General features: G+C 33.5%; 1 protein-coding gene across 1 annotated transcript; it reads right to left on the bottom strand.

Moving 5' to 3' along the window:
* Positions 1–75: 75 nt before the first annotated feature.
* Positions 76–25,188, bottom strand: LOC124372320 (nuclear pore complex protein Nup85-like). Its single transcript, XM_046830701.1, is given in 10 exon segments — positions 76–337; positions 4,925–5,024; positions 7,556–7,774; positions 17,132–17,352; positions 18,320–18,429; positions 18,945–19,140; positions 19,142–19,158; positions 21,161–21,283; positions 23,761–23,865; positions 24,903–25,188. Coding segments are annotated over 10 exon segments (1,590 nt in total). The 5' UTR covers positions 25,167–25,188; the 3' UTR covers positions 76–102.
* Between the last annotated feature and the right edge of the window lie 807 nt (positions 25,189–25,995).

Here is a 25,995-nt window from a genome sequence, read left to right on the forward strand (position 1 = left end):
AAAAAACTTATCTAAGCCCAACTAAAGATGAAGGAAAAGTATTAAAATTACCATAAGGAAAAATATAAAAACATTTAATAAAAACTGTACAGAGAACATTTACTAAACACAGTGGGAAGGATCGTGAACACAGGCACGCACTAAGTTCTTTGTAAGAGCCAAGCGAATGAGGCGGTTCTTGTCATCGGAAAGAGGAGCTGAGCGAGGATGATCAGAGCCCTCCATCACCAGCTCCTCCAGACAGGCGATAAGTTCACAGGTATCCTTGTAGGAAAATACAGGACTGTCCTGGGTCTCTAGCAGCGGAAGTGCATCAGTGAGAAGTGTGAGCCAGAAACTGCAAAAAGAACACTGTGTTCAAAATTAATGATACATATAAACATAACTCTCTTTTAATGAGTCAGTTTTTATGAAGTGCCATTTAGTTTTACCACATTCGAACAATATAGTAAAGCTCAATTACGTTTAAACTCTTATTTTGTTGTCATAATTATGGTAGATGACTCATTTTTTGAGTTGAGTAATATACAGGGTGATTCAAAACTAAACGGCAATCTCTCGAGAGCTTATTCTATAGCTAAAAACAAGTAAAAAAGTTCATATAACCATATTCCCGGAAACGCTTCGTTAGCGAGTTACGCCTAGCGAAAGATTTCGCCCGGATTTCAGAACCCTTGGTGAAGTCAGGCCGTATAAAAATGGTAAAGGTAGTTACAAAGATACAAATACGATTGTTTTTTATGTTTTTATATCTGACAAATTTATTAAAATTCGTCCCAGAGCTGTAAATGCAATAATTTCAGAGATATCTTACGTAAAACACAAGAATTCGTGCAAAGAAATAACACATTTTTGTGTTTAACGTAAGATTACTTCCATAAATGTTAAATAAAGGTCATTTTTTTCTTAAACAGATTTGTAGAACATTTAATTCTGAAAAGATTCATGTGAATTACTTAGGAAAAAAATTAATAATAGGTATTGAAATTTAGCTTTATTTAAAAATAAAACAGACGCACAAAAATGCATATTCTTATCTGCATAAAATATTAACTAATGTTTAGGTTGTGAGTAACAGCTGATCATTTATTCAACACTTTTTATCGTCATATTTTCTTTGCAAAGGTTGGCAATATCAGCTGATCAACAATTAAGTTCATGAAGTAATATTTGAATAACCTTTATGGAGGTTTTTGTATTGTGGCGTGTGAAGATTGTATTTTGTGAGATCCTGTGATTATTTGGAAATATTTTATACAAGTGTATAAAATATTTTATTAAATATTTATTTTTCAAATATTTTATTAAATATTTATTTTTAAAATATTTTATTAAATATTTATTTTTAAAATATTTTATTAAATATTTATTTTTAAAATATTTTATTAAATATTTTTATAAAAGTGTATGTAATTATCTTAGTAAATAATGGCAGATAATGTAAATGGTATGTATTCGTTTGAAGAGTATACGGACATGATACTGATTTACGGCAAAGTTAACAAGAATGGTTTAGCTGCAGTTCAGGAATATCGTGATACTTTTCCACATCGAAGAACACCTGATCGCAAAACATTTGAAGCTGTGGAGAGACGACTTAGAGAAACTGGTAGCTTTAAACCGAAGCGAATAGATACTGGTCGTCAACGTAGCGCAAGGAACTATAATAATGAACAAGCAATAATAAATGCTGTAGAATTATCACCAACCACAAGCACCAGACGATTATCACGTCAGTTAAATATTTGCCAGTCAAGCGTATGGCGGACACTTCATGAAGCACAGTTGTACCCATTCCATATAACACGTGTTCAAGACTTATTACCGCAAGATCTTAATAAACGGAAGATGTTCTGCCGCTGGTTAAGAAGAAATTGTTTACGACATCAGTATTTTCTTCGGCGTAGGCTATTCTCGTTACTGATGAATCCTGTTTTACTAGAAATGGAATTGTAAATTTTCGTAATACCCATACTTGGGCGTACGACAACCCACATGAAACTGCGACGAGGCATTTTCAACATACATTTTCAGTCAATGTATGGCTTGGTGTTCTGGGTGATAATTTGATTGGTCCATTTTTCCTCCCTAATCGACTTAATGGAGTAGCGTACTTAAATTTTTTTAAGAACAAACCTGCCTACCCTCTTGGAAGATATTTCCTGTTCAAAACAGAATAAATGCATGGTTTATGCACGACGGAGCACCTCCACATTTTTCTAATGATGTGAAAAACTATTTAAATGATACATACGGTAGACAATGGATTGGTCGAAATGGACCAGTAAAATGGCCACCACGTTCTCCTGACCTCACGCCAGCAGACTTTTTCTTATGGGGTTGGATGAAGTCAATTGTTTATTCAAAACGGATTAACACCATAGAGCAGTTACGTAATCGCATTACAGAGGCGGCAGAAACTATCAAGAATGCTCCAAACGTTATGAAACGCGCTAGAAAAGAGTGGATTCATCGTGCGAAAACGTGCATTGCTAACAACGGAGGACACTTTGAGCAACTATTATAGGTGATTATTACAGTTTTATAAAGGTAAATACATTTTATGTTAATGTTCAGTCTAGAATAAATGATCAGCTGTTACTCACAACCTAAACATTAGTTAATATTTTATGCAGATAAGAATATGCATTTTTGTGCGTCTGTTTTATTTTTAAATAAAGCTAAATTTCAATACCTATTATTAATTTTTTTCCTAAGTAATTCACATGAATCTTTTCAGAATTAAATGTTCTACAAATCTGTTTAAGAAAAAAATGACCTTTATTTAACATTTATGGAAGTAATCTTACGTTAAACACAAAAATGTGTTATTTCTTTGCACGAATTCTTGTGTTTTACGTAAGATATCTCTGAAAGTATTGCATTTACAGCTCTGGGACGAATTTTAATAAATTTGTCAGATATAAAAACATAAAAAAACAATCGTATTTGTATCTTTGTAACTACCTTTACCATTTTTATACGGCCTGACTTCACCAAGGGTTCTGAAATCTGGGCGAAATCTTTCGCTAGGCGTAACTCGCTAACGAAGCGTTTCCGGGCATATGGTTATATGAACTTTTTTACTTGTTTTTAGCTATAGAATAAGCCATACCTCTATGAGGATTCACTTCTGGCTGAATCATATCTTCCAGTTGAACCTTCACTGTGTACAGAAAAACCTAAATGCCACTTTCCTCTGGGCAACCCAATGGATTTCAACAAGTGACAAATCACTAACCGAAAATGTTGAGATACTGGGGTAAAAGAGTGGACTGATAGGTTTAGTCCTCTGGGCAACCCAATGGATTTCGACAAGTGACAAATCAATAACCGAAAATGTTGAGATACTGGGGTAAAAGAGTGGATTGATAGGTTTAGTCCACTGCGAAGGAAGACTGTTGAAGTGAGTGGAGCTCTTAGTGTTAGAGGCTGTTTTTGTTAAACATAAGGGAGTAATTTTTCTGTACCTGCTTTGACTGGAGAAGGCTAGAATAGAACTAGTCTACCCTTCTCCAAGGTGACATGACAGATATAGATCCTCTATTTCTCCTCCCTCACAGGATCTCGACAGGAAGCCACCTCTACCACCAACTTTACCCATACTAAAAATCCTGTCACTCCGGAAGCAAATGCAAAAGTTGCTTTAGGAGTGTTAGTAATGAGTGTTACTCAACTTCTTGTAAAAATATATATATATATCCACATTAGTGGAGTTACAAGGCTTCAATCAGATGCCTCCACCAGATGTTGGATGTGAAAAGTTTACTGGAATTGGTGGATATTGATGAATTAAATATACCAGAGTGAATCATTCGAGTGGATCATAAAAAGTAAATGAATGGTCATTGTATGTAATGTAAATAGTTTATTTTAATTATCATATTAATAATAACAATTAAATGTAACACACAGTTTTATCTCATCTTCCAGACAACTAATTCAGGAGCTTGTCATAAAATCATAAAAAAGTTAAGTTTTCCATGTAAAAACGTTGTGCTGTTTTGAATTAAACAATATTGTTGAAACAGATACACAAAAATGTAATAAAATATTGACAGTTTGTTGCTTTTGATTTTTTTTTCTTACTAAAAATTTGTAAATATATCCTAAAAAATTTAAATAAAAAATTTTTTAGAGAAAGCAACAAACACTATTGTAGAGCAACCAAATAGACTAAAATTCCCTGAAAATTGACTGATTTATCTACATCCAAACTCATTCTATTAATATTTTAGTACACACATGCATTTTTGTCAAAACCAATCCAAACATTTACTCCTAGACAGGCTACGTTAATTGCTTCCTCAATGGGTTAAGTAATCTAACCTGAATAATCTATAACCAAGGAAAGTCTGCATAAGCAGGGATAGATTGAGACGATACAATATTTCGGACAACATTTAAGTCAATAACAATATGAGTAAACTGATTGAACAGTTAGAAAACAAATCATTGTAAAATACTACTAGATTAGCGAACCATTTCTTCATTTTCCTTATCACATATTGTTGTATGTTATTGCGATATTTCCTTTTTAATCTCTCCTAACAGATTTTTCATTAACGTTAACTTTTGTTAGTTCTGACCAGATGTTTATATAACGGTTTGCTTACGTTTCGGTAAAGCTGTCATTCTACTTTAGAAGCATGTGCAAAACATACATCCGTAGTCCGCCAAAAGCATTATTCACTTCAACAAAGAGCAACAGTGATCTCTCACTAGCATGCCTGGATAGCCACTGACTGAATGGATATTAGAAACACCTTGACATCAAAGTGGCCAAGATAGCCCCTAGTGGCTACAGAGCAAACAAGCGTGCTGTGACATGAAATGAAAGTTTTTCTCACACGCAAAACATACATCCATAGCATGCCAAAAGAAATAGTCACTTCAATAAACTAGAGAAATCATATTAACTTACTATTTGGGACAAATCTTGGATGCGAGCAGAGACACTAAGAGGCCGGCAGCTTTCTTGAGCTCTCCACTACGGTACACTTGGTGAAACTCACAATATTTGCCTGAAAAATAAACACATAACATTTTTATTGCTATCTGCAAAATAATATGGATATTCCTGATAGCTTAGTGACTAGCTCTTACTTTGTAAGCTAAGTGACTTGAATTAATGTAATGTATCACTCATTTCGGTATGTAACAATTACCTAAGCCTAGAGTAAAGTTTATGATCAACAGTTCTAGCCTAGCACTTAACAAAACAATTCTGTGGAAAAATAGAAGTGGAATCTTAAACTAAAAGTTGTAAATTTTATATATGATAAGCTCACATCAGAACTTTGTTGAAACATGGTATAATCAAGTTTCTTTATTAAATTTAAAACATGTACTTTACTTAAATTGAAAAATAATTAAGTAATTAATAAGCTTCAAAACATATTAAATAATGAATATTAGTAATTACAGTACATTTAATCATCAATAAATAAAAAAAGATGTCCAACAATATATTTTTCCTAGAGGATAAGCAATTGCAATAGGACAACTATTATTAGTATTTTTGTATACTACAAGGAGCTATCCAAAAGAAACCGGAATTATATTTTAAAAGCTATACACTTAATTTTTGTAAAAAAAAGTTTACTCTCTTAAATTCATTTGTATTCTCCATTACACTTGATATCTTTGTACACTTGAATTGGTAATCCATTTTTCACAAATTTGTATATGTTCAGTATGGCCAATAGATAATCACCTGTTTTATCCTTAACGTCATTAATGTTGTCAAATATGAGCCCCCTAATACATTTCTTATATTTGGAATATTGGAAATAAGAAAAAAATTACATTGAGGTAGGTCACGAGTAATTGAGTCAGCACGAGCAACAAAGGTACTGTGCCATTTTTGCCAGGAACTGGTTAATAGGAAAATCCAGTTCTCAATCTGCATTAAATGGGTCTTTTTCAACAAACACTTACTGTTATGTGTTCTTCTGAGAACTTTTCGGGCAAGTATTCTTCAGAATCTGTTAGGGCAGGTGATGGTCATCCAGAACAAGGTTTGTCATTAATGAACTGGTCCATTTTTGACCATTATATAATTGGGTTGAAATTAAAATTAAGAAGTAGTTCTGGTAACCCTCTCTCATTTTCCAAATCACATGATTTCGTTATTAAGTCAAAGATTTATCTGGATAATGATAGATGATTGGATTGATCTAGTAGATATCTGCCACATAAATGATTTTATTCAATTTCTTCTCGGTTCCAATACTTAACACTTCAGTCCCGGTGTCACCATGTTACACTGCTAGTACTGACCAGTAGCGGTGTCTTAAAGTAATAACAAAATAACTTTTATTTCTAGAGATTTGTCCTCAATGTCTTGAATTTATTTTTTTAAATTTATTTATAACCAGACTCAGATTTCCAACAGTTCCTCACATGTGTCGCTTGGTAGTGAACAGGAGATCTGAGTTTGTAATTATAAAGTATTTCTTACTCTATTACGTTTGGTGATTTTGTAAAGTGAAATATCCTGTTTTCTAGAAACATGGACTGTTATGTCATCATAGTGCTTTTACGTAAAGGGTAAATTTTACCTATAAAAATTATGATATTTAACAATGTTATTAGCTTACTATTAAAACACTAGAACATATTATATCGATCGTTTCAACGCCAATATTTGGTCAATAAGAGACTTGCAAACATTGTTAGTACTGTTAAGGCCACAATGGAATCATAGCAATTTTAATGTAAAAGATAATTTCTTCATAAAAGTAAATTCTGTGATAATTTTAAGTGAATACAATCAGCAAAAAACTAATCATGAGATTTCATGTGGTATATCCCTATTTTGGGCTGGAATTGAATGTGTTAAATCAGGATTTTTATTCAGGCAGCTCTTTGGCAGGTGCCTCACTAGTTAATTCATGGCTTACACCAGAAACTAGACAGACTTCTACTAATAATGAGCTGTTTTTCCTAATATCAATTAAAGTCACTCATTAAACTTATACAGTACAGAAATAATTGTTATTGTGCAGTAAAGTAAAAGTACATATTACAATGATCGATACAAATTACTTGTAATTTTCTTCTCCATCACTTCTGTTCCTTTCCTTTGTAAAGTTTAATGTAGGCTGAAATTGCTCCAACTTCTTGTGTATATCACATGAGACAAAGCTGAATGCTAAAATTTCAAACTATTGCACATCTCTAATAATACATGTTCACACTGTTGTTAAAGGTATTACTTGTTATATTGGTCACAATAGTTAATCTGTGTCCAAAGAGTAAAACTCTCTACCAGACAATTAACATTATTTCTTGTAATAAAAAAGTGACCATTGTGCATAAAAATCTTTATAATGCTGTATCAATGTCTTTCATAACACTTATTTTGGATTTACTTTACATTTTGTGAAGTTGATCTTATATCACAAACAACCTCTAATATCCAAACAGACTAATCTCGTTAAGAACAATAAATCCATTGAAAACAATTTTGAACTCTTGTAACTTAAACATAACTCTATGTATAAAATGCCAACATCTCTTCAGAGAAGTCTGCTGTTTGTGTAATGTGTACCTAGAAAGGTGAGGCGGTCACAGACTAGCATACAGGAACCCAGGTTGTCCAGCAAGTCCAGTGAGCCCAAGACCCCTTCCCTGGCGTAAAATTCCAGCACCTTATCTGCCAGGAAAGCTGCAAAGCCTGAGTCTTGTGACTGAAGTGCCCAGTTCAGGGCATGCCCCAGCCGGCGACGCTTCAGACTCTTCATGCCTTCCACCTTACACACTCCTGCCGCTGTACAAGACAGAAAAGTCAGGACTTTTATTTGAAGTGGCGAGCTCAAACGAGAAGTCATACAGTCATTGTTTTCATAAGTTTATTATTGGCACCTTGTAAAAACAACTACATGTAAAACAAGGAGTTGCAGAGAAATTTAAGGTCCTAAACCTCTGCCATTCAGTATGTACTGTAAATAGCCTCAGAAAAATTGATTATGTAATACACAACCTTTAGAAATACAGCTAGACTGCCTACCCAAAACTCATGCAATACTCTACAGAAGAATAAGCCTCTTTATAAGAGACTAAACTATAAAGAAGCCCATATGAAAATATTATAACTCGCTGAATCAAGTAAGTTTCAAGTTATTTCAAATAACGTACAACATTAAATCAATGATTTGTCGTCTTTTTATAAATACAAATGTTCGACATTTTTTTGAAATAATTTTATCAGTTTGGGGAGTTGTCAGAAATCTAGAACCAGACTTCCTCAATTGAAAGATTACAATTTTTAAATGAGAAAACCGCTCAAATTTTCTATAACATTATCTTCATAAGATGGTTTAAACACTTTCTGCAATATTTTCTAAACGGAAGGTAAATTCTAAATTAACAAGCTCTTTATTTTAATCTGAGGTGACCTAAACAAATGTACAGTAAATAAAATTGCTTTCACAAAATATTTATGATGACTGAACACAGGCGACACCACTGGATAGATGTGAGATGCTCACCATCCTAGCAAGAAAAACGTGATCTTAGTAAATTCAGCCCAAATAAGGCATTTGGGAACTTCACTCATATTATTCTATTTGTTATTTTATTATTGTTCATTTGTATTTTTTCAGTATTTTATTGTTGTCTATCCTTTGCTTTAAAACATACGGTATACACAATTATAATATATAAATTTAAATTCTTTAAACAAAATACAAGTCATATTAATTTATATAAATAACAAAATTCATTCCGATACAGAATTTTAAGTCCAATAAAAAGTGTGCTTGATTAAAAAAAAGTTATGATAGAGAGGTCATTTTCTATGCAGATTACAGTAAAAGATCAGAATTCTTATGAGATATCTGTAATGGTGGCCATGTTGATCTTAGCTTCATAAGAAAAAATAGAATAAAACCAAAAACTCTTATGCCCTTATTTGTGGTTATGGAATATGAGAAACATTTTATTTTTACATATACAGTTAATATAAATCAAAGACACCTTTGTTTAATTTTTTCAATGTATGATAGTCCAAAAAGAAACTCTTTACCTCTTTTCACTTCATTGTTTAAAAATGCAAAATTTATACAAGAAAGCAAGAAAAACTAAAAAGTTTGGTTGTGTATTGATAATCTCCTATGGAAAGTATTTGAGACCCAACATTGTTCTTATACTTCATTTTACTACAGCTATCTCTTAAAATTACTTGCATGATTAAAACTAATAAAATTGAAATGTGTTACTGCAAATAACTTTCTTTTTTTATAAATCTAGATAAATAATAATACGTGAATCATTTGTAAAGTAAGAACAGGTTGCGCATTGCGCCCGTTCATCCTGTCACGTGACATCCATTCAAGGTCAGTCGCTCATGGCCAGCCATACTTTGCTGCCATTACGTATCACATCTCTGCTGGTGTTGTTTGTATGTTTATACTACTTAGTTTGTCACTCATTAATCCCATCAATTGTGAAGTGAGCTTAGTAATCCAGTTTTTAAATGGAAAAGACTCGTTCTACTGAAATTCAGTGGCAGCTTGTGAAGTTTATAATGATGGTGTAAGATGAAAAGATGTTAAAATGAAGTAAGCTTTTTAATGAAGGAAGGACAAATTTAATGTTCATGATCTAGAATGACCGACCTGGAAGGCCTATTGCCATGATTGAAGACTTGACACAACAAGTTAATGAAGAAATTCGCTAAAACAGAGACTTTACTATTAACAAACTTCATCCGAAATTTCCACAAGTTTCAAGATCTGTAGTTTATAACATTGTTACTGATACACTTATTTACAAACAAAATATGTGTGTAATGGGTGCCAAAAACGTTAACAGAAGAACATAAAGCAAAGCGTAAGGCACATTCTTTATCCATTTTCGAATGCTATCACAATGGTGGTGATAAATTCTTAAGTCACATTGTGACTGGTGCAGATACGTGGGTTGTGTACTAAACTCCAGAGACTTAACATAAATTAAGTGAGTAGCATCATCCAAACTCCCGGACAAAGCCACGGAAATTCACGCAAGAACCTTCAACAAGGAAAATAATGCCTATAGTTTTTTGGTACATGAAAGGTATACTTTTGATATAATTTAAGCTGCAAGGAATGACAATTAATGTTAAAGATACTGTGAAATGTTATTGAAGCTTAGGCATGCTATTCAAAAACCGCCGGTGAGACCTGCTCTCTAGCGGAGTCGTTCTACTTCATGGCCTCACGTTGAACACAGACGCAGGTGGACAAGGTTTGTTGGGCATCCACCATACAGTCCTGACTTATCACCATCAGACTTTCATCTTTTTCCAAAACCCAAGGTATTTGTTGGTGGGAAGTGCTTAGAAAATGATACCATGTTGAAAGAAACTAATACTCAGGGCTGTATTTCTAAATAGGCTAAGTAGGCTGCAGCCTAGAGCGGCAAAATTAAGGGGCGGCAGATTTGAAAAAAAATTAAAATATTAAAATGAAATATTTGTGAAATACAATATTATTTTCCTTATACGAGTTTAAGTTTGTGTTATATAAATAGAGCTTTTAGGAAACACATACACTTTAATTTCCTATTTCGTTGTATGTATTACTACAAAATATGTACGAACGCCTTGTTCCTTCGCGCAACGAGTGGCGATCTGCCGATTTACATTGGCAACACCCCCTGGCAGCCGGCAGCCCTGGGTGGCTGGCGCGACAGCTCTCCGCTCCCCTGCCCCTCCCCACCTCTCCAACACTGGCGCTCAGCTGATAGTCACCTGACGCTGTCACGGACCGACAGACGCACCCTCTGACTCACGACTCACACATCCACAGATTACACTACACTACAGTCTACAGTGACTACACTGCGCTGTTAGTTGGTGGTTGATGTTAGTGTTGTGCACACGGCGGCACGGTTACGGTGTTATATAAGTCGTTGACTCGTTGTATTCAGCTAGTTCAATGTTAAAGTCAACAATCAATTGTAAGTATGATTGAATCTGAATGAGACTTAGATGTAAGAGTGGAGTGAATGGAAAATTTTAGCTAACAAGTAACCATTGCAATAACATGTGGGTCGTTGTCAAATCAACTGTCCTTTCGAGGTCCCAATATATACAATTTTTAATAACTTTAATTTTAAGGGGGCGATTCACCATTGCGGTTTTAGCAACCTTTGGCCGGTCGGCTCTCATAAGCGCAATGTTAATTTCACGCTTGCAGGCTTGTCGAATTCAAATGATCATATTCCAACAGTGCTCACAAAATGTGCTCATAAAAAGTAATATTTTTTTACGGAAATCTATTGACAACTAATCAATCTAGGGTTCATCGATTTTTTAATTTCCTCTCATAAAAAATCTGTTTAGCCCCTTCAACGGGACGGCGTGTTTTTAAAAAATCACTAAGTTTTGGAACTTTTTGCCACAAGTCCCCTTATCACTTTATTATTGAGTTATATTTTCAACATTAATAAAACGGCAAATCCTAGATCACCATTTGAGGAATACACCAATACTCTAAAATTTTAGGATAAATTAACTTCTGGTGAGGCAAGTGCATGTGTTCATTTGTAATTTCTACGCCCTGTTTTCATGGGTCAGCGGCGTGTGTTAGAGCACCCCCTTAAATAAAATATACTCAAGTTGTCGTCATGTGTTATCAATGAAACCCAATTAAAATTTTTAGGATAATTACTTTACTTGCTTATTATACCGCTGCTCTTGTACTTGACTTACTCCTTATAAACCTCATGAGTGTGTTTACTCTCTACATCATTGGAATGTTAGGTAGGTACCCTAAATCATGAGTTGTTACTTGTAGTTTTTAAGGGAAACTATTGTTTTAACAACTACAGATATTTTGGATTATTTAACATATGTGTTTTAGATTAAGTATAGGAAACAGAAGTACTCCTTAAAAACTCTATTATTATAGACAAAATATAAAATTTTTTGGCGAGTGAAACTCAAGAAATTGAAAAAAAAAAATCTCATCAAAATATTCATGTAAGTAATACAATTGTATTTGCTTGCGTTCCTCACAGAAAAAAGTCCAATATATTTTTCCAGATCCCCTTTTGGCTAGGTATATGTGTGCCCTTCCAGACCTTCTTCCGGTTCTTCCCAATATAAAAAAAAGAGCTTTCACAAATTCTCGTTTTTTCCTCCAGGACCCCTAGGATGGCAGTTACGCAGATTACGCTCCCAAATAACTGACTATTACGGTTTCTAAAGATAAGAGTTTTATATTTTAGGACTACTACTTAGCTTCATCTATCAACTACTCAAATGAGTGATTGGACGGAACGAGGCTCTTAGCGGTGCGGAGTACAAGAAATTTCGAGGGCGGAAGAAGGAAACATCGAAGAACAAGATACGGTGTATATTGAAAACAAATCCACAAAAAGGCTAGATTTTGTTCTTTTAAGACGCCAGGAGAACAAAGAGATTGCACCAAGTACTTGAAGGACCTGCACCTTGACGATTCCGTTGACGAAGACGGGCCTCGGCCAGCTGGACGACAATGTTTTCAGCTGGGCACAAGCTGCTCAAAAATCCACCAGCTAATCTAGCAAGGTTTAAAACGAAGACATCATCATATCTCAACGAGATCGCCACTGAAAGCCTTTCGTTTGGGAAGCTAGTGCTGTCAACCCTGCTGTTCCAGCGAAGGATCCAGCTTTCTGGGTTTGTTGAATGATGCAACTCGAGATTCAATCGCAAAAAACATGGTGTTCAAAACAAAATATCGACCTGGATTTCTTCAATACAGCGTCTCAGGAGAATACAAGGATCAAAAACGATATTTATCCAAATCTCTGTTTCATCGAAACATTGAAATAAATGGAGAGGTTCAGGACAGTAAAGTGGATGGTATTCTCTAAAAGCAAAGAGTTCTGTTTATCAATGTGGCCCTTGTTTTGGCATTCAATTTCAAAGAGAAATCCCAGTTTGATTGTAAAGACGGATTCACTCACGACTGGGTGAAAAAGTGGTGCATAGTCGGGCCAAGTCATCACTGGAAATCTCACCAATCTACAAGTCGGCAAATCATTACTCTAAAATCATCAGAGAAAATTGCTCTGAAACGTGTTCGGCATGTATGTTAACTGAAGGGGGGCCAGCTAGACAAAGAAACCAATCTATTGGAAAAAAGGTTTTGGCCAGGGTTAATAAGCAGGCCGTTAAGGCGATCTTGACATCAAGAGGAGGCACTTGCATTAAGAGGCTGATGATCGAAAATCTTTGGATATCAAACAGAGATATGGAAAATTTTCTTATGGCTTTAGAAGCTTATCTCCGAATTTCGACCCTTTTTTTAGCATACTCACATTGACAAAAATATCGGTAACTTGTGGAAGTGGTCATACAATACTATCTCTCATTTCCCAAACGTGTGAAGAATGAAGTCATTGAATTAATGAGCTCAAAATGTAAGACAAGAAATTTGTGAAGAGAATTGAAAACAGTCTAAAATATTTTCTCTCTAATAGTTGATTCAAAACCCCCAGACATGTCTCATGGTATAGACCAGTTGGTATCTTGCAGTTCAGGGTATGTTTTAAATGACGGCTGTCCCTGGTGGAACGATTCTCTTACCTTCATCCCTGATCAGTTGGAATACCGCAGGAGGGTATGTTTAAAAAGTGTTGATGAGGATGAACTAGGAAATCTTGGAAATAAGACATTGATGACTGCCGAGGCCAATCGTACGATAATTGCCTCAAAATATGTCGGGGGGACTTACAATGGTCTTCAGGCAAAGATAAAGAAGCAAAAGTCCTTTAGCTCTATTTCATACCTCCAGTGGTGCGGCCTCATTCTCTAAATCGGGTCGGAATCATCGGCTGCTGAATTCTTGTGAAGACAGCGTGGCAGATTCTTCCATGGTTGCTTCAAGACTTTAATGTGTTTTTTACATCTTCTCTACAAAAACTGATAGGGAGTGCACTGATAGGTGTTAATTGGAGTATTATTATTCAGAATAATAAGACTATAAAAAGGGTGTTGTCCTACACGATGGTCGGGGCTAGGGATGATTGCATGTCAGAGCTTGCGAGAGTCTTGGGACGAAGTGTACAAGGCATTGACAACCAATTTCAAAAGACCCCAACAGAAAAGTCTACACAACCAGATTGTGAGGCTGCAAGGAATCGCTCGGAATCTAGAACGGTTTTGAGACTGGCATTTTATGGTTATGCTTCTGGAGCACTGCCCTCACCATAGAATTTCCACAAAGTCAGTAAAACTATACAAAGTGGAAACCGTTGACCGTTTTTGTTAGTCAGGGCATTTGTTATGGTTCTCTAGAGGAATAATTTTGTCGTCAGAAAGAAACAAATTTTTCTTATTTCGAGGGAAAAGTTGGGTATGAAGGATAACCAAAACTGAAACATACGATTCATACGGAAAAAAGACCACAAGCAGGACAAGACCAAGCGAAAAGTCTCGGCCTGAACGAAACCTCGCGGCAGTGGAAGAACGTCAAACCCTGATCTGGCCAGAGATGACTTGAGGAATTAACACATTTCTTCCAATTCTAGACTCCTTTATTTGTGAATTTAAGAGAAGAAAAGTAGGCCGTATAGTGACTTTGTAAGATAAATTTCTACTTCACTGACTCTTTTGGTTGTGTGGACAGCTCAAAACAGAACATTCCAACATCACAGAAGATGGAACTAAGAAAAAGGCAAACGAAACTTTCATCAAATTTCATCAAAATTGACTTTAGATTCCGAATTTTATTGAAGAGTGCATTCACTCTCCCAAAAAAACACTGATGCGGTGGGACATGGACAATCCCTCAGATAAACGTTTGGGACAGGAAATTTCTACCTTTTATGAGGAAAGAACTCATTGCATGATGTTTACCCTAAACTTGGACATAGCGAGTACGAATTTAGTTTGTGGCATTACCTGACAAACTAATTGCGCGGGAGAGAACGTAGTCCTTTTCCTGCTCATTCGAACGAGTTATCAAAAACTACTTACGGACAAGCATTTCTTGAAAACAGGCTCAATTCACTTTTCCCTCCTCATGTAGATAGAAAGCAAAATTTAACAACAAGAAGCTCTCTTATGAAGAGTTAATTAAAGAGTTCTCAATTAAAAAGGGCTCGTAAGAAAGCTCTGTAAAATGTAAATAGCCCTACTGTAATATCTACAATAAATTAGTTCTGTTAATCACAACAATTGAAAACTTGGATTAGAGATGTACAAACGTTAGTTTAAATATTTCAAACTCATTGCTTATAATATACCAGTTTGTTATTCAAATAAATTTTTGACAACTTTAATTTTCCACCTTGCAAAACCATTTGAATTGATTTAAATTAAACAATCTTTCCAAGATTTTGAAAATATTTTACAACATTTAAAGTAAGTGTATAGTCTGCACAAAATACACATTTTTCTAAAATGTGTGTCGTGGTGTTATTTGGGCCTTGCAGTTCCATATTAGTTCCACCCGGCACAATCGAATACGAAACTTATCGATTGTTGCTCAAGCTAAAATCCATCGTGCCACGGCCGTTAGGGTTAGGTTAATTTCAACGTTATTTTGTGGTTTATAGGTCGGATTATTCTAATACGTGAAATAAACCTAACCTAACCACCGCGTCGACGACTATTTTCCCCGTTTTCATTTGACCTAAACCATTAAAAGAAAATTTATAATTACACTAGCGGGCCGCGGCGCGCTTTGCTGCACGCATTTCAATTAATTTTTTGCAAAAGTTGGCACGCGGCTCCTCGCTACGCCAATTTCCCGTTGAAAAACCAGTAACACTATATTCACTTATTTCTTTTTATATCACATTCTAAATCATTGCATGGAGATAATTGATAGTCGTTCCCATCTAGTGAGCTCTTGGCCGTCTTTATGAAGGTATGTACCATATTTCCTAGCCTCTATCTAGCAGGTTACCCACGGCTTCGGCACGCAAATCTTAAGATACCGATGTCCTTATATTTACTTAGTAGATTTTTTTTTTTTTTACTATTAATAAATTTTAGATTAAAATTAAGTTATATCTCCGATTGCCAACGATGTGAGCTTGCTTTGTTGTCTCGATCGAGTGAATATGTACCACACGGGAGTTTTGAGAAAACCTTACTTCTGTCAAAAAAAACAACTAAGGTTGATTTTTATAACATTCTTTATATTTTGTAGACAACGTCAGATGTAGTAATTATGATTTCTGCATTGACTCTTCGGAATCAAGCGCATGAGCATGGTTTATATTAAATAAATATTGCAGTTATAAAGGTGCAATTTTTACGTCAAATTTGGAATTTGTATTATCTGGATAGTAAAAGTCTTTGTTTAACAGTGAATTGCAAAAAAACAGTTTAAAACCAAAATTTGTTCGTTTCTCTTAAAGCTTACTCTATGGCTTTAAAAAAACTAATAAGTGGTAATAATATGTTTACAAAGAACAGCCTGATTAAAAATTTGAAAAAGACGGTTATCACATATGTTTGCTGCAATGCATTTCTTATGGGTTATTTCTTGTTAACCAGTGGGGCGCGGAATCCTGAATTGGGAAAGGGCATGGGCATTGCTTATAAACCTTCTCCGTGGAAAAATACATATACGCCAAAACATACAAATTTTCATATGATCGGGTCCAATAGTTCACTGAATTCATCCATAAAGGGACAAACATACTCAAATCATTCATTTTTATATATATAGATTAAAACTGTTACGAAATGCTTTAAATAAATCGCCATCCAAATTACTATTTTGTTCCTGAAAAAATGCATAATTTTCCCGGGTGGGGGGGCCGGACACACCGGACCCACTTTTGGCGGGGGGGGGGGGCGGGGGGGTGGGTGTGCTCACCTTTTTGGGGCGGCAAAATTATCTTAAGCCTATAGGCGGCAAACTGGTAAAATCCGGCCCTGCTAATATCTATCTGGTTTAAACGGTCAGGCGGCAGAGTTCTTTGATGATGGGATCCAAAAGCTGGTGTTTTGACTTGAAAAATGTTTAAATGTTCATGGTAACCATGTAGAGAAGAGAATAAATGTTCATTTAATTTGTAATGCAATTTAAGTTCATATATAAGTTTCCCTTGATTCATTACATAACGGTTCTTACATAAAAAATGACCTCTCGTATGTTATATAAATAAATCCTGAGTTACAATATTTTGTACTGACCCACATCTGGCATATTCCGATCTAGAGCGATCTGTATTATCTTGTGGGCCTTGGCTTCTGTGCGGGGGTTAAGGCGGGGTAGTAGCAAGTGGAGGCGGGGGGCTCCCAAGGTCGGACAATGATCTAAATAGCTAACCCCTGCCTGCCACAGAGACTTGTGTGACATTAACAAAGTGCCATACTCCAACACTAACTCTTCGTCAATCCGCTGGGGCATTCCACTACAACACAGATTAGATCAACATAGCTGACAAATAAATGCAATTTCAAAAAGTTGCAATTGAATTCCTTCTAATTGCAGTTCGGTCTGTATTCTACAAAATACAACATTTATTTTGTATTAATTTTCTAATTTTGTAGTAATGATGATCACAAAACTAACAGTATTAATAATGGAATTAAATAAACAGTAAGTATTTTAAGTCTGGTAAAATGTTCTCTAGCTGAGTCACTTTTATTTAATTTGAGCATTATTCTTATTGCTTTCTTTTGTGTACTAAACTACTGTCTAAATTGCCTTTTTTAATGGAACCAAAAAGACAGATCCCAAAGTATATATGAGAAAGAGAGTAAGCAAAATATATCTGTCTTAAGGTTTTGATGTTGCAAATAAATGCCATTTTCTTCAATGCGTAAATGCCAGAGTTAATTTTTGCTAAAACTGTGCTTACGTGCTCATCCCAACTCACACATTGTCTATTGTCAACCCAAGAAAGCCTGTGCTCCTTTTCTATGTTTTGTGAATTTAGAGTGATCATTGGGTCCTGAATACTTTTTAATTTATGTATTTTGAATGAGACGAAATTCATTTTCTCCACATTTAGTATTGAGTTATGGCTTAAAAATTTGCTTATATTTTCTAATTCAATATAAGAAAGTATTTCATTATGTTATTTTTAGATTAGAGTCCTCAGCATATAGATAGAGCTTGCTGTTATTTTAACATGATAATACATTTTTTTGTCTTTCAAATAAAATAAAGAAAGTAAAGGTCCTAATATTAACCCTTGCTAATAAGTAAAAATAAATAAATAAGTGAATAAGGATTGAATTAACTAAGTTCAATTTACATTTGGTTTTATTTTAAGATAAGTTATTCATAATTAGGTTTAATCAATTCGCACAGACCTGTTTATCATCCCATAACTAAAGTGTAGTACCTTAAATTAACAACAAGAATGTAGTCACCTCATGATTTTACTGTCAATGACATTGAGCCTGCCACAGTGGAACAATAGATTGGTGAGATGAGCTGCGGCCCAACCGCTATCACATGTGGACTGTAGTTTCTTGATCACCTACACACCACATAACACTATTACGCACATAATGTTGCAAAAGATATTTACATTAAATGAATATTATAGTGATCATACTTGCATGAAATGATTCTCACGTTTTAAATTAACTTAATATTTTTTTTTCAGTTTAAGTAACGTTTTTAAATTTTGTTGATGATGGATGTTTTGAAAGTATACAGATTTTTTAAGGACATTTGCCATCATCGAGAGTTACAAAAAAACACAAGGTTCTTGTAACTCATGTTAATTTATTCTAACCTCAATGAGCTGTTCCGAACAGCTGTGGCCCTTGGAAGTGTTATCAAGTAAATAAATATTACTATAAAAAAAAACTTGTTATCGAATTAAAAAAGTTGTTTCCAAATGTGTTTAAAACACGAACTGAAAATTACATAAAATAAATTTAAATGGAACAGATTCAGAAGTAACAACCAGCTACTAAATGTTGCTAAAGTCATTATTATTATTATAAAGTTACACTATTAAATAATTCTATACTAAAGTGCACTTACATCATGCAGATTGCATTCAAGCAAGGACAACACAATATGGTCTGTTAGACTGAGCCTAGCAGCACCACCAAACTGCATGATACACTTGTTGGCATGGAAACTGAGATCAAAGGATTTGACCGTTGGTTCTGTGTACATCAGAGATGCTACCATAAGCTCGTACCAAGTGCTGCAATACTGCTTCATCTCCAATACGGGACTCGCCACTGATCATCTATTCAACAATAAGAAAAATAAAAAAAGATAACAAAATAGGATGTGTCTATTATAAGTATAGTATACATTAATACAATTATCTTTTTATATGTCAGTACCAGAATATCAATATTTCATAACTAATCAGAATTCTTCAGGTTCCGAATATAGTAAATTAACCCATTAGCCTACAACTACGAGTTATCTCGTAGTATGGAAAAAGGACCTATATGTACAACTACAAGTTATCTCGTAGTTGTGTAATACGTTAATAAAATCCAATATATATTATTAATACAAACAAAAACATAAAAATTAACGTTTGTCTGTTAATCTACATTACTTTATCTATTAAAAAATGTTTTATAAATGAAATAAATTACGTCATTGATGAGAACAATAAAGTATAAACAATGCAACAGCCTAGGTCACTGAGAGCAGCGGACAGCTGTGTTGCCGTCTATGTCGCAATTCAGCTCTAGTTGCTGGTTCGCGCTAACAAGGTTATGTTATTGTTTACGTTCATTTTATTTTGAGTTTCAAAATGAGTCAAAAACGTATAAGAAGTGATTTTGAGATTAATAATGTTTTGTTTGGAAGTGAATTAGAAGATAGTGAATTTGAGGAATGTGAAGAATCTATTGTTATTGAAAGGCGTAAACGTGACATTGATTGTGAATCACATTCTAGTGATGAAGATATTTGTGATGGTGATATTCATCCAGAAAATAGTTTACAAATAATTGATTTGGATTTTGATAAAAAAGTGAAGGTAGGTTTTGGTTTTTTTAATTTTTTAAGAATTTTTAAAAAATCGCAACAATTATTATTTCATGTTTAAAAAATATTTTATATGGCAAAATTAACATTTGTGCTCTATTTTTGCATAAAAGTATATTTAATTTATAAAATAAATTAGTTTTTAAAGGGCATAAATAATTTTCAATGTAGAAAAAAAATATTTGCTTTAAAAATTTATGTTTCAAAATATATAAATTGTTTATTAAAAATAAAAAAAAGTTTTTTCTTAAATAATTTGTAAAGGTGTTTATATAAAAGTCAGTGTAAATCTGAACAATTTAGTAAAAGTGTTATGTAAATATGTTATATTTACTATTTGTACGGTTATTTATCTAAAACTCTACAATTTGTGTAATATTTGCTGGGCTAACAGGGCCCAGCACCGACAGATATGGGAGGTATAGCAATGGGTTAAAAACAGGTGGGCCAAGCTCATAAAATCTGTTGGTTTCAGGTATTAGAGTTGGTGAGAATGTCTGTTCAACATCAAATCAAATTTGTAAATTTGACTTGAGATTCTCTTTACTAGAAACTAAACAGGAAGTATAAACATCAAAATAAATACATAACAAAATGTTTATAATAGTAAAACGTGGTCTGAATATTTAATTTAAAACTTTCCTTAGAATCAACTTTTAGAAAATAAACTTTGTATAAAAAACAAGGAATAACTCAAATAATGTCACCATAATACTTAAAACACAATGGATTTACGTATAGTAGATTTATGTTTAGGTGTTTTACCTTTATAGTTCTTAACATAATGATTCACTTGGTAATTTATTTAGCAATATAACATTTATGGGATTACCAATTTGAACCAAATTTACTCAATGAAAAGTAATTACAAAGAACTTACGTTTATATCCAAATAATGTATGTTTTTACGTTTATTAATACTTTCAGCCCACATACACTATCATTGTAATAATATTTAAACTTCTTGTACAGTAACATAGACTGCTAGGGCTGAAAATGTTATGTAGCAATACTTGACTAGCTAAAGTAAATAGTGTTAACACTCTCAGCCCCATGTAAAATATCATTGTAATAATATTTACACTTGTTGTAGAGTAACATATACAGTTGGGGCTGGAAATGTTAATAATCGACTATCAGTCTCTTTATCATAACCTTTAAATTATCATACATGCAAACGCTACCATTACAATTCTCTTTATCATTTATTTATAAAATTCACAAAAAAAGATTCATCTTACATTCATAATATTTTGAAGATTCTTCGAAGATGAGAAAACTCCTGCATTCACCTTATTAATCAGTTCAGCCTGCCATGAGCTGAATCTGGAATTGAACTCTGAAACTGACAATCCTCCGTACACCTAAAACATGAGAAATAAAATTCTATGCATTCAAGTCAGTAAATTCTGTTCTACTTTCAAATTCTTCAATACAACAATAAAATTTATAAAAGTGTTATCTATTTACTTTTAATTAAACTTTTGACCCTTTGTTTGGCTTCGTAATAAATCCTGGAGTTGCACGCTGTTTCTTATTTTTTGCAAATGTTTAGGTTTTTTTTATCCGTGTACCTTTGCTGGTAACTTTATTTTACTTACTAAAGTTCGTCAGTTGCAGCAGGCAATCCTTGTAATGATTGTCCAAGGCAGCTGAGAAGTTATACCCAAAACTGTCCAAGAACTCCAGGCTCTGGAATGATCCTTCAAGAGAGATTTTGTTTGATAACAAAATTGTGTTATTAGCTTAGGCACTATATTCCAGGGACAGAACCAGCCTTATAGATACATGGACATCCAGTGCTGCCTTCATTTTTTTGTTTTGTCTAAGCTGTAACAAGATAACTTTCACTGTCTGAAACCAAAACCTTTCCATTTAGCCCAATGAATTAATGTATTACTAATTGCATTTTGTGTATAGTAATATATCCACTGGAGTCATAAACTGCTGTCAGTGCACTTTACTGTTTTGAAATGGGCCAATAAATATAAGAAAAAAATGGAAATTATTTGCATTCATCTGAAAGTGGGACACCATACTGAAAAATAGATTACAATAATTGTTAGGAATAAAAATTTTACTGAATTTGCAGATCTACTATTTATGATGATTTGGAAAACAAAACAAAATTAAATTAGTTGTGAATTACTAAAATGACATTCTCAGAAAACTATTGTTCGGCTGATATAACTGATGCTCTACCAGGCACCTGCACCATACTACAGTAGGTAGTGGCAAGATGTTGATGTCAATAGATGACTTTTGGATAATCCTAGAAAATTTTCTATAAGGATACAGTATTGATACAATACAGACTTTGTATTGTATTATTGAATACAATACAAATGAATATTTTTTGCATCATTAACCCTTTGTGTGCCACAGCGTCGCTAATTTTGACGGTACGAAAAGTGCATAAAGTGCCAGCATCGCCAATTTTGACGTTTCGTATTTCGATAATATTTTATATAGTAAAAGATTATTTTAGCCAAATAACCAGACAGCTGTATTAAATAGGTTCCAAACTATCAATAAATACGAGTTTTATGTTGTTTTTGTACTATTTTATCTGTGAAACTTATGTTGTTTTGGTACTTATCAAGAAGCTACTATTTTTGGACGAGTTTTCCTTAACGGGGACAAAATAAATTACAGTATTAAAAACAACTGACTTATTTAACCTATTTTGGAATTTACAAGTTATTACGACAATCAATGAAATCAAAGCTATAAGAACAACGTTTCATTATTCGAAAATGTCAGGTCATTCGTGTGTCTATTTGGAGACGATTTTGCGATAGGAAGTATGACTCATCGAGTATTTTTCAATTTATTATGGAAGAAGGAACGTATAATGAAGTTTATTTTGATCTCTGATAAGGAAAACTCGTCCAAAAGTAGTGGGCTGTGATAATACCAAGTACCTGTGCGATGATTCTGTCTTCCGGTCACGCGGCGTAGCGGACGAGTACCGCGTTGCGTAACGGCCTTTCTTGTTGTTTATGTGCCGATAACCAAGCATTTGAGTAAATACAAAATAAAATAGTAACTTATACACTATTTTACTGTATTTCTTTACAAAAGTAATATAGTGATTTAAGTTGTGTCCAAGCGAAAAACGTGAATGTTCAGTGTAAATATTATTAGGGTTATTATCTAGTAAATGTAAACTTTTATGTAAATATGTTAGCAAGTATTTGTTTCTACATTTACTAATCATATGTATTTGTGTTATATTGACGTTTTATTAGATTTATTGGGAAAACTACATCATTACTAAGTAATTTCTAAACTCTGACAAATGAAGTACAGTTTATAAAATGTCGGTACCCGGGCAGTATTTTGTTAATACATATAATGCCATTTTTTTTTTATTCTATAAAAAGATATTACACATGGGTTTTATTTAGAATTATATGGCCTTTATCATGGTATAAAGAAAAAAATCTTAAAAATACTGTATACACTCAAATTAGGTCAAAACTTAACTTTTTATGCAAAAGTAAAACACTTTTTTTATAAATACTGAAATTTTTATAAATCAAATTTTATTTGTAACTATATGTATCATATTCTGCATTTTATAAGAAAAAAAAACAACAAAATGACGGAAATCTGTTTGGTAGTTATTTTACAACAGCTTTTTTCCCAAAAGCTTACAAATATGTGAAAAACAGTGTGGCACTTTATGCATATGCCTTCCAAAAATACCCGTGGCACTCAAAGGGTTAACAATCTAGTTTTTTAATCAACAGCCTTTAGAGGCCATACTTATTAGATTAATAGAATTAGCCTATATTATATTTAATTGGTTAAATACGACTTTATGAATAACACTTACACTGTACTCTGGCATGGTCCCCAGCACCTTATCTGCCTCCAGGAATACTTCACTGTCACATTGAGAATGTAGCTTCAACATGGTACGAGCACTGTCTATGGACCCCTACACAAAGACCAATAAAGTGTAAGTCAGTAGACAAGTTCCTAAATGATTTCAAATAGATTTGTACATTATATAAATGACAAACTGGAACATTATTTTTAGGTACAGAGGGTAAAGTTGGCTTAAAGAATAAGACTAAGAATGGGAAGGGTATATTTAAAACATGTTAGGAGAATAAACTTCATTTTTGATGAAAATAGGACAGAGATACAAGGGGAGAAAAAGAAAAGTGTAAATGAGTCTAATTCAAAATAGATGACAGAAAATATAAAACTTACAGAAAAATAATAATTACAGGAATTACAGAAAAATAATAATTACAGTAATTACAGAAAAATAATAAAAGATAAATCAGTTAAGTAAATAATTATTTTTACCGATTTTACTAAAACATTTAGTAACATAGTTGTTGTTTTCCAAGGAAATATTGATTTAACTATTTATAAAGAAATAAATCAAATAAATAATAAAAACATTTGTTTATTTTCGAAAAGCATATTTTTATCTATATAAAATTAGCTGGAATTACATTTTAAATTTTTTTGCAGTGATGATAAATATTTCTTATTGTATTCTTGCATTTTTATACATTCGCAAAAGATTTCACAAAATAATTTATAGTGCAAACCAACCAAAGAACTGGCACAAAACTAATTGCATAATCTTATACCTTATTGAATTGTGGTCATTTTAAACATCTTGAATTTCCTAGGATAGATTTTTATCAGCCCCAAAAGCTAAAGTTGGAGTTTTGTATATAGATTTACAAAAATGTCATTCTTCTTATACAAATTGTTTTTAAATTTACAAATATTATAGTATGTATTATTACTATTGTATTTATATTTCATGACAAAAACAACATTATATAACACAATTTAAGTTCACACAAAGCTGTTAACACAATTAGCTCTGTTTAACACAATTTTAAGAAAATGCTTGCAAAGTCTTAAAAAAAGCATGGCTATTCTTAATTCCTAAGAAGGCACCAAATCTACAGTTAAAGACAAACTTGCAAGAGTAGATCACTATGTAACCTGCAACAGGAGAGTGATGACAGTAGGCCAATAGTCAGGGTGTCTGGCCTCAGCACCAGTTTCTGCCCTTCCTTTTACAATCTGCGAAGCTAACAAATCTCCACTGGGAAAATGGAACCTGATCCACTCCCGGAGATGTGGTAGAACGATATCACCTGCGTAACAGTTCACAGCATTGTAACAGTTGTCATGTACATCCACACATAAAAGTAACCCTTTCACAATATGCGAAGCTAACAAATATCCACTGGGAAAGTGGAACATAATCCACTTTCAGAACTGTGCCAGCACAATGTCTCCTGTATCAAAAATAACTCTTAACAGATTTGTAAAATCGTATATAAAACAGTAATAAATTTTGGGATTATCTGTTGTCTAGTTTCATTATGTGAATAAAGCCTTCTCTAAAGACTTTTTATGTTGTTACGATAGTAGTGATTTTTTTTATAGTAAATTAACTTTTGATTTTATTATATTTTATGCTATTGCATTAATAGTTTTATAGTAAGAATAAAATGTTTCCTTAATCCGAAATGTGTGCTGTGGTATACCTATTCTATCTATATTCTGTACATGTAGTAACTTTTTTTTATTTGTAGCAGGTCTATTCCATCTACAAGGTGTGTTCAAAAAGTATCGCGAATTTTGAATTTTCGCGGGTTACGTATATTCGAATTTCGATTTTTTTTTTGTGGCGTTATGTTGGTACATATGTCTCTCACTTATGTTGACAATTTCGGACATTTTGAATGTTCAGTTAATTGTTGACAGCTGCTTTGCTTTTGCTTGCACGTGTTTTGGTTCGTCTTCGATTTTTACCTATTCAAAAAAATGGAACAAAGAACCTGTATCAAATTTTGTGTGAAAAACGAAATTAAGTGCGCGGATGCATTCCGAATGTTGACTGTGGCATACGGAGAAGCTAATTTGGACAAAAGCAACGTTTATCAGTGGTACAAAATGTTTTCAGAAGGCCGAGAAGATGTGAACGACAAAGAGCGTGCCGGACGCCCGAGCACTTCAACAACAGACAAAAAATTGATGAAGTGAAGAAAATGATATTGGCCAATCGTCGAATCACCGTTAGAGAAAT

Source organism: Homalodisca vitripennis, unplaced genomic scaffold, assembly GCF_021130785.1.
Source record: "Homalodisca vitripennis isolate AUS2020 unplaced genomic scaffold, UT_GWSS_2.1 ScUCBcl_2902;HRSCAF=8056, whole genome shotgun sequence".
Lineage (NCBI taxonomy): Eukaryota > Metazoa > Arthropoda > Insecta > Hemiptera > Cicadellidae > Homalodisca > Homalodisca vitripennis.